This window comes from Bombus impatiens, unplaced genomic scaffold (assembly GCF_000188095.3).
Source record: "Bombus impatiens unplaced genomic scaffold, BIMP_2.2 scf_0027, whole genome shotgun sequence".
Classification (NCBI taxonomy): Eukaryota; Metazoa; Arthropoda; class Insecta; order Hymenoptera; family Apidae; genus Bombus; species Bombus impatiens.
In genome coordinates this window covers 1,351,499-1,362,050 of record NT_176446.1, presented here as the reverse complement: position 1 = coordinate 1,362,050, position 10,552 = coordinate 1,351,499, and the positions used below count along the sequence as shown (strand labels likewise).

Below are 10,552 nucleotides of genomic sequence, written 5' to 3'. Positions count from 1 at the left end.
ATCGCGGTAGCCGATGGTCACGCCTGGCGTGCAAGCTACGCGTGTTGCTCCCTGATCGGGAACGCTCGATCGGTTTTGAGAAATCGAGCAAAAACAGGGCGCAGGCGGTGCAACGATTTGCCGGTTCTGTCGGCCTCTCGCCGCAACCTCGTTTCGAGAAACGGCTGCATCGATATTTTCCTGCCGCTCCGTCGTTGATTGTTCTCCCGCCTTTTTTTTGGCTCTTTTGCTTCGTTCTCTGTCGTCTCGTTCAAGCGGTGCTGATTTTTAGCCGAGTCTCTTCGCCGGTAGTTCACTTTGTGTAGCTTCTTAACACGTTCATTGCCACGGTGGTCATCGGTGATCCGCGTTACTGGAACGATTAAAGCAAGATAAATTTCTAAATCCAGATAACATCTTTAGAAAAAAGCGCGTACATACGATATAACATTTTACAACAAAATAAATAAAATTCAAGCGACAGTCAACCTGCAAATTTTTCGACCTCTCGCGTGGAATTGGTCGCGCTGTCCCATCTCGTCGAAGTTTTTTAAATTTTATCGCGAGGGATATTTTTTTCTTCTCATTTATTCGCTCGTTGTAAAAATATCGATGTGTATTTATTCTATTTTTCTCCATTTCCATCTGCATACGTTCGCAAAATGTTCATTGCGGATTCGTGATAGAGATAATTTATTACTCCTTAGACGATAGTTTTCTTAGGGCTGTGCAAGTATTTACATCTAGTGCCATGAAACTGACTTTCAGAATAGTTTGTACGCAATTCTACCAGTGAGAGTAGACTTGCCAGGAAAGGGAATTGCAAAGACTAAAAAGCGATAGAAAGATGAAAAAAATACATGGAGCGTAGGATACGGGACCGATGCAAATGCGGATTTTGTCAATCCGCATTCCTTAGTTGCCAAACCAATAAAATGTATGTAAAATACATAAAGACGTACGAAGATACGTAAAGATTCGTAATACGTCGAGTATACTCGTCGAGCATTTGTTAGACGAGAGGAATATCTGTTTAGGAGCCAATCTATCATCCATTTGGCAGAATTTAGGAGAGAAATTTTAGCAGAAGAAGAAGGAATACGATCGTACTAAATATCGAAATAATCAAAAATTCATAGAAACCATTTGACTGTCAAAAATATTTCAAATGTTGTGACCCGAAAAAGAGCCCATCTCGAGAGACGTTCTCTTTCGGCGGGCAAAAAGATTCTTCTCGCACATGCTTTTAAGATTCCTCGAACGTTTGAAGAAGAAGAGGGTGTTGCTCCAGCTTTGGAATCGAAAGGTATCGGCTGGATTTCGAGGCGGGCACAGGCCTGCTCTGGCTTTCCGCTTCCAGGATCACGGTCCAGGGCGACTGCATACCGTGATCGTCGAAGCATCGTCCACGGATTTCGTTTTTACGCCAGCAAAAGCCTCCACGGCCGATCTTCTTGTTTGTTCAGGGGGACTTCTCGGTCGCGACGAGGTAACGTTCGCCTCTGGGACGAGGGAACACAGGACCCCGGGACTAAATTTACGCCGGTCGGTAGCGTAGTTGACCGACGGACTGCGGCAGGATGTCGATTATCGACGGTTTTTGCCGTGATTTCCCCCTTTTTCGTCTGGAACGCATAATTAGCTTTCGTTATTCTAGCGCGTACCGCCAGCTTCCGCCCGCTGACAACGATTCACCGTCGCCTCATCGAAGTCTTTCTTTTCTTTCGTTCATCGTCTCACTTACTACCTCATGGCTTTTGTCAGGAAGTTGTGAAATCCTTCACGTTTCCCTAGCTGTCGTGCGGTTTGCGTTTTTCCTCCAGCCAACGATTTGAGGTCGTGATAAGGTTGTTCCAGAAGTTCTTCGTACCTGTTCGAGCGGTGCCATGTGATTCTTGGTATTCGCTCTGAAGTTATTTCGAAATTTCCAATTTTTTGTGTTTCCCCGGGTCTCTAAGTTTGTAGACGGTTTTGGAGATAGTATCGTAGCAGGATGGACCTTGCAAGGGAGTTTGGCTTCGATTTCTACTTTATGGGCTTGAAGAAGAGCCAACAATAGCAGATACGTATCTTTTCTTAGCTGCGGTAACTCGAATTTAAGAGGCGAAGCCGCCCTTCGATGTTCAATCCCTTAAGAGCTACATCGGAAACAGTTGCAGAGAGAAACAAGATTTTGCCAAGAAAAACTGAATGTTTTCTAGTACGTTAGAAGAAAATGCTAGGGTCAACAAACAATTTTCCGATTCACTGACTCTCCTTGTTGCCGCTGTGATTTCTTATTCCAGCAATATGAATTTACGTTTCTCGTAAGTGAATTCAAGAGTTCAATTAATACATTTTACCGCTGCTAAAACATAGCTATTCATCTTTGGATTTTAAGCGATAATATTCGCTTCAACACACTGTGCTGTGCTTCTTCTATCCTTCTAAATTATCGCGTCCAAACCAGCAAAAACAAAAATGTAACAGCATTAACAGCATTGCTTAAGTAACTGAACGAACGCAGCGTATCAACGCTAACTGAAATTTCTCTTCAACAAATCATCTACTGTACGGACACGTGGTTATCTACGTAATTTATAGACGATGTCTGGAAGTCGTGCTAAGTCTGTTACACGCCTTAGCAGATCGTTGATTTTGTACGATAAAAGATGGCAGAAAAATTGTTTGCAAACTCGATTGTGAGCGGAACCTACGCCTATCCAGGCTACAATGATTTAAAGCAGAAGCATTCCAACGAAGTTCATGGCCCGTTCGTTATTCGAAAAACTGATGTTCGCCTCTTTCTACCTCGAGGTATTTACAAAGTTCGCTTGTAACGAGGCTTCGTTAACGGTACGGCAAGCAATAATCGCTCGAGTTACAGTCAACCCGCATTCCTCGAGTTATTGGCGAATGGATGTTCGTTCTCGTGGCTGAAGAAGCCACGGATTCCGCGCGTTCGCGCTAGAAAACCGAGATTTTCGAGCGTATTCGAGGTCAGGGCAAGCGCTCGATTCGGCCGATTCGCGTGAAAAGTAACGCCCGTGAATCGATCGTGAAAGAAAGATCCAGGCCACGTTCGATTCGATCGAGTCACGTTCGATCGTGATCAATTAATCACGTGCTGGCAAAAAAATTCAAATAGAGCGAGCAGCCTTTCGCCAAGACCTCGGGCTAGAAGCGATTCGAGGCAACGATTCGACCTTCGTTAAATAGGTTTACCTTGACGGGATCAATGAAACCAGCCAAGCTGAAAAGCAGACGCGGGTTGAAGGACCAATTTGTACGTGTACCATTCGATGACGAATATGTGAATGTAACGTGAAGGAAACGTTGCTTTCCCATTTATTTCGATGATATAGAGGAGGCCAAGAGTCTAGAGTAAAAGAGAAGTTGGATCTCGGTAATCGAAATTGTATCGAACTTCTGCATCTTGACATATTACAGTTTTGGAAAGATAGCGAATGAGAATACACTAGCCTAGTCTAGGGGGGACAGGCAGTTCATATGATTAGAGTTCACTAATTCTTCTCACTATCTACGAATTTTTGTTTATATGTACAACGTATATATGACAAATGAATTCAATCAGCAAATCCTTCTATTAGATAAGAATTAAAATTTCATTGCAATAAATGGAGTTTGGATAAAAGTTGGAATCTTCGAAGATTTCTCGTAATCGTGACATACCTCGATATTCCCACATGTCACGATCGTAACTGATTTTCCACCGTTTCCGATCTATTTCCCCTGAACAAAAGATAGATCGTGAAGAATCATCGCGGCTTCCATCGCGGTAACGCATCGACCAGCGCGAAAGACGGTGGCCCTCGTATTGTTGAACCGGCACGTTAAAAGTAGTACAAGAAAATAGTGGTAGCGAAGAGAGTATGATCGTGTCGGGGTTCGGGATAACGAGCCGGATGATTTACAGTTTATCCTTACACCTCCATTTACGAAGGAACCGAGGACTCCTGTGATCGCTTTTAAATTCGCTCTCGTTGATGCAACTGGTCGTCCATCGAGGGGACCCGGCGACGGTCTTCTCTCGTTTCTCATCATCCTGGGGGCCGCCGCCCCCCTCCCTCTTCCCAGTTCTCTCTTCTTATTTTCTGAATGTCCCGCGGTACCGAGCGCGCAACATTGTTTTTCTCCGTCTTCGTCGTTCCTCTTCCATCGTCTCTGTCCCGTCCACGCCGCGAACCAGACTCTTTGGCGTTCCTTTTTCCACACTGGCCACTGGACACCGGTGGACCTTTTACCACGGACACGTACAATCTGCCCTCTTCTTCTCTTCTCCACCTCCCCCCTCCCTCTTCTCGTAATGATCGCAACGCTTCGATGCACCCGGCCTCCGGAGCTGCATAACCGGAGGATGCATCTTGCGCCACGTACAACGATCTTTCCTGTTGCCCCGCGCCACGGTGGCTCGATTGTTACGTTATAAATGATTATCGTGTTATTACCGTACAGCGAGCGCCGCGGTGGTTTTGGTCGGTGGCTATCTTTACATTTTTTCTCTCTCTCTCTCTCTTATATAGTTTCATTTTTCTCCCCTTTTTCCTTGTTCTTTTTTCTTTCTTTTTTCTCTTTTTCGAATTCGCTGCATGAAATCGTGGGGAGGGATTTTGCGCGTTCGCGGGCAAGTTTGTTTGTGGACGGTTAGGAGAGTGCAGATCGAGAGGACGGCCAGTTTTTCGCCTGGTCTAGCGGACGCGGTTCTGGAAGGGGACTCGGCTTTCTTTGACCAGATCTTAGGTCTGCCTTGGCTTGAAGATGTTTAAGTAAGAAGCAGCGTTCTCGAAACGCGCACACGCGATTCGGAGGTTAGAATAGGTGGCGTAAGAATGGTTAAGAATGAAGAGTGATGAGTGACGCGGAAGTAACGGAGTCTCGAAGTGTACAGTGGTCATAGCGGTCGTAATGTAAGATATTGTAAGAATTTTAGCTCTTTAGCTATCTTTGGCGCTCTTTTCAAGCCACGTATATTACCATTAGATCTCAACTTTGATTCGAGTACAGCCGGCTCTCTTCTTTTTACGTTTTCGATCCGTATTTGCTCTTTAACTCGTTCGTTTGTGAGCCTGGCTTGATATCGCCAGGCGAGCCGCTATACCGGCACGTACACTTTCGTTTATAAGCATTAGAACGCTTACAAATAAACTTAAAAAATCATTAGGAATTTCCTTAAACTTTTATGTTTCATACATTTCATATTTAATTCATATATTGTACGTCGTAATAAAAATCTCATAAATAACACGATTAACCTGTTAACCGTAGAATTCAGTTTAAAAAAATCACTTACGTCACGTCGAACGCGGTTAATTGGTTAATTCTGATACTCGTATCATCGAATTCCATTGTATTTGGTATTCTTTGGTTCCGTGGATCCCATAAAATGGTCGCAAATCTTTGCAGACACCGTTGAATTAAATATTTGCTGCTATCATAGCAAGGATTAAACTTTCATCCGACTGTTCGTATCTGTCTCGAAAGAAATACGAAGATGGATGATCGGAGGTTGAGAACCGGAAGTGTCCTCGTGCAATTTTCTGGCCGCAAGCGGGTCGATCGTTGCTGCTTGTGCAACGAGCATCGAGAAGATTCGGGATCGTTTAGTCAAATACCATCGGGAGGAGCGGTAAATCAGGGAAAACCTGGGGACAGTCGTGTTCCCTTCTTCCCGGGCCGGAAGACAAATGTCAAGGGGGGAGCCGAGGGGGTGGGAGATGTTGGCTTGGCCTCTCTTACACGTAGGATGCATGGCCTCGCGGCGGTAAATCAAGCCCGGTGATATTAAAAGGCCGCTTATACGCGAAAACACAAGATTTATTTCTGCTGAAAGAGAAGAGCCGGCAAGAAATCGGTGTATACGCGGCGCCCAATCAATGGACAGGGAACAGAGGACGAATGGGGAGCAGATAAAATGAAGAAGGACCTTGTCGCTCGAACGAGATGAACGGAGACCGATTCGAAAGTAACGAAACGAAAGGATGAAAAAGAGGATCGAGAAACAGCCACGTGGTGAGCTGAGAAAGTTGGACGTTTCTGTAGAAAGAAGAGGATTCCGTTGGAATTAGAAGCAACTTCTTTGCCCGGGGATCAAGATTCGATTAAAGTAGGCTGATTTGCTTTGGTACCTTTTTGTTTCATCTGGAATTGGAGAAGCAACATGTTGCTTGAACAACGTGTATCGTTTTCAACGGTTTTCGTCGAATATTTATTCTAATCTTACGGAGGTTATCGGTATGAAATGAAAGAGAAAAATAGCAGAGAAGAACGAACTCTGTTTGGTGGATCGAAGGAATTTCGTTTGTAGCTAGAACGAAAGTGGAAGAAAAAGGAAGAAAGTCGAGGAAAGAAAATTATGGATTCTTTTGGAATCGAAGGCTACTTCTTTACTTGTGAATCGAACTTCGATCGAAGTAGACTGCATCTTTCGCGATTTTTGCTAGATTTCTCTTCAAATTTTACCAATACGGAGAGTCCATATGCAATGGAAGAGAAAAATAGCGGAGAGAAGATGGAGGGAGAAACTTTGGTCACGCGTAGAATTGGACAGACGAAAGTAGAGGAAAAAGGAGGAAAACAGAGGAAGAAAGGCTAGGGAGGAGGACATTGGGTAGGTTATCAGGGTGTTGGTGAGTGAAACGGAGAGGATTCGCCCCTGTTTCGCTCGAATAATCGTGTCGTCCTCGTCGAAAGTGGTTTGCTCCAGCTAATATCGAACCATCGCCCACATTCAAAGGGATGTCAGGGTAGAAACGGTATTGTAGTCCCCTTCGAGGGCGATTCTTCTTCGAAGCGTGTCACTTTTGACGTTGCTAATGAAAAGATTGCTGTATCAAGAAATACGCGCGAATCGGGGAAAAAAACTTGGTTTCTTACTACATTTATCTTTCTTTATTTTTCCACTCGTTCTTGAATAAAGATCGTTATGGACGGAAAATGTTATTCAGGGAAATCTGTCTGGCGAAACGAACTCCATGTCTACAGCGTGCAATGAATTAATCACCTTCGATTTCCAATTCATCTGCATCGGTTTTTCGTTTTTTGTTCTATTAATTATTAATTCTTGTGATCTAACATTTGTTCCAGGAACTTTTAGTACAGCTTCTTTTATTTTATGATGATGAAAAAGAGTCTGTAGCACTTACATTTAGTACTTTTGTACAGTACAATCGGCTGCCGAATTTCTCGAGGAAATTATTTCTTCGAAAACAAATTCGTATATCTCGAATTCCAAAACTACATCATTATAAATTTATAAGACTTGTATGAAAAATGACAAATTGTCCCTTTTAACTATTGTGGTAGTTGCGGTATTAAAGAGATTCTTTCGCACGATGGACTCCAATTAAGCTGTTCATTCGGAATTGCGACACGAATGCACAATAATTCGCATACCAGACGAGACGTCGATAGGTCTCCGATATCCTTGTAATCATTGCGGTTTATATGATCACTGCGGTCGAGATATCATTATTCGGTACCGGTGCGTAATATCCTGCTCTATGCACGAATGAGTCTGGAGACAACAACGATCCACGGAAGACCTTAATCAACAGAGATATCTCTCCCTCGAAGCTGTTCGTCTCTTCCACCAGAGAAAACAGCACCTTGGAGGATGATGTTCTTTGCACTCTGCGCAACGACATAGAACGATTTCAATTTCATGCTCCCAGCCGTATTAAACCTTCCGGTTGTGGCATGCTAAATCGCTTTTCCTTTGACGATGTTACCTTATTTTTCCATGTTTAAAAACAAAAACTTGGGCTCCATAGTTCGTCGAACTTGAAGCTAAAAATAAGAAGTTTAGACGTATGAAGGCTTAGATTTTGTACAGATCGATTTCGTCGATTGCAGACTGTACTTTGATGCAAATTAGTCAAATTAATTTTCATCTTTATCGAGGTAGAATTATTTATTTTCTTTATGCAATTATCTGATATGTATCTGTTATGTAGATTTTAGTTTTTCTTTGTGTGCCATCTTTGCAGTTCACAGGATATTTTAAGGGGATAAAAAAAGACGCGTCTGCGAGAAGAATGTCGAGTTAAGAAACTAAAAGATTCAGCCAACTGAACTGAGATTCATACTTGGATTTGGACTGCCAAAATTGTTGGTCTCCGAACCTAAATTCTTGTTTAAAAAATGCAAAAGTATTGGAAGACGGTATGAGGGTATTGGTGTTTGACTCCCGACCGAATTATCGAGGCATTTCCAAACGATTTCCTCGGAACGTATCCCATCCTCTTGTAGTGGGGTACATAACTACCACCCCTCTTGCATCAGGAGTTCTCGGTTCCTGTTTTCCTCTTCCATCTCCTGGGAGTAATAATCGCTGTGGACCGGAAAAATTCCGCGACAGAAGTTAAACAAAGCCTCGAATGAGAAATAAAAAAAAAGAGAGAGGAGAGGAGAATCGTGTCTGTGACAAGAGAGGAAGAGGACGAAGGTGCAGATCAGAGAAACAGGGACACGGAAAGCACGAACGGCGGAAAGAGAGAGAAGAGAAGTTGCTCCCTGGCTCGACTGTAATAAGGGCGGCCAATTTTCACCTCACCCCCTGCGTCCCTCTGTTCGACTGTTTGAACAAGGCTCATAATTAATACGCATATTCGCTTCTGGAAAACCCGCTTCGGGGTATCCGGCAGGGAGACATTTTTTAAATCCTCTACAACGGATATTTGCACTTCCTCGGTGTCCTCGCGGTTTCCGCGAGCTTTCTGCTTTTCTACTTCTTTTTCTCTCCGTTCCACCACCCCTCACTCGTACATAGATAGATTTTTTCAATAATCGACATGGGTGATTCCGATCGACACCGAGATTCCTTGTTTTATCGGAAAATTTATTGGAAAATTTTTCTTCTTTTCGTTGTATCGGGGCGCAGACTGGCGACAGGTTACGCGGCGAATGTTCGAATAAATCGAGCTTCTCAGAAGCGAAATGCGATCAATTTCACTCTTGGGAGCATTTTTTTAATGCTCGACGTAGATCGGGCTCTTAAATTGCGTGCATGCTTTAACAAAATCGTAAAGGTCGATATATTGGCAGCGTACACTTTTTCTGTCAATCTTTGTCCAATTTCGAGGCTCGTGCACAGGCTGTTCTAAGACTTTTGAGCGGAGGTATATTTATGTATCTTGAGTTTGCGATACGTGTTAAGATATACAGTAAATATGGTATTGCGCTTTGTAAACCTATCCCTTTTTGATGATTGAACGGAAGGAGTAGAAAAGTACCATTTTTCCCTCGTCTAAATCCTGTCTATATCGACGTAATGTCAACGATAAACGTAATTTGCCAACGACTGTTAAATCGACTAAATGAATACGTTGGTTTTAGGAACAATGGACATGAAATATAGTATTAATAATCCTTATGGAAAAGTAGCGATGAAAAATTACGTTTCGCGTTGCCGTGAATTCCAATTGTCGCCTTTTCCGTGAAGGGTGGAACGTTCCATTTGGAAAATCCAGGCAGATTTTCCGTTCAAGTTTACCTCGTCTCTGTACGATCGCGTACCTGGCTCGTTTCGCGGGAGATATCTGTCTTTAAGAGCATTATCTGGATGGCGGACGGGTAGGGAGACGGCAAAAACCGTCCGCCCCCTCGTGGTATGTGAAAAATGATGCACAACCCCAATCCCCCGACACATCTCCACCCCTGGAATGTCCCGAAGGAAGCGTTCCTCCTCGTCGTCTTTCTGGTCCACGACCCGAAAGACGTGTCACGGACGAGGTTGCATTATTCGAAACGATTAACTGGCTGACAGTGTTCGTAAAAAATAATCCTGGAAATATATTTTTAATGCTTGGGGATTTATCATGCGTACCGGTACTGCTTGTCGCTTGCAAATGCCAGGAGCTCGGGGGTGGATTTACCAAATAGCAATCGAGATATTTGCCAATGTTTTTAAGGATGAAATTGTGCTTTTATTTTTTAGAACGTGTAATTATTAGACTGTGAATGTACATATAATTCTAGGTATTCTGGGAACACAGTTCAACGATATTTTAATTCCAATATTTTAGACAATTGTGTACTATACATGTTTTATGTACGTCTTAATACAATCCTACACATACAATTTTTATAAACGTATAAATACCAGCGGTCTGGTAATTCGAATACTTTATAATTGAATAGATAAAGTTATTTCTCAATGATTTTTAATACGAGTTCTCACCTTTGTTTTAGATACGCTGAAGTGTTTTCGAAAACACCGCCGGTTGGTATTAGAAACGGTTTTCTTCTCTGCGAACCGCACAAAGGATTTCTCTATTCACCTTCTATCAACAATGAACTGTAAGTAATTTTTCTCTCGATTTATTATTTCAATTTTATTCTTTAGACTTCAATTTATTCCTTATTTCCCCTTTGTATTATCCATATATTATATTATCTTAATCTATTATTTTACAAATATGTAAGAAGAAGATCCAAATAATGTCACAGATAAATCGTAGAACGCTTCAACTACCTAAGAATAATATTTAGTTGCTCTTCAAGAAACGCTGAAACGTTAACCACGGAGAAGTCAGGATATCCTTGCTTTTCTCAAAGTACAATCCATAACCACTGT

The 10,552-nt window shown here is 42.7% G+C and overlaps 1 protein-coding gene across 3 annotated transcripts in view; it reads left to right on the top strand.

The window, feature by feature from the left end:
• Nucleotides 1-10,552, top strand: part of LOC100745959 (ubiquitin carboxyl-terminal hydrolase 48) — a 76,064-nt gene that overhangs the window by 11,161 nt on the left and 54,351 nt on the right. For all 3 annotated transcript variants that reach the window (XM_024368112.2, XM_003484886.3, XM_024368099.1), the window contains one exon: nt 10,168-10,275. In XM_024368112.2, the coding sequence (XP_024223880.1) occupies nt 10,168-10,275 (108 nt within the window). The remainder of the gene's footprint in view (nt 1-10,167; nt 10,276-10,552) is intronic.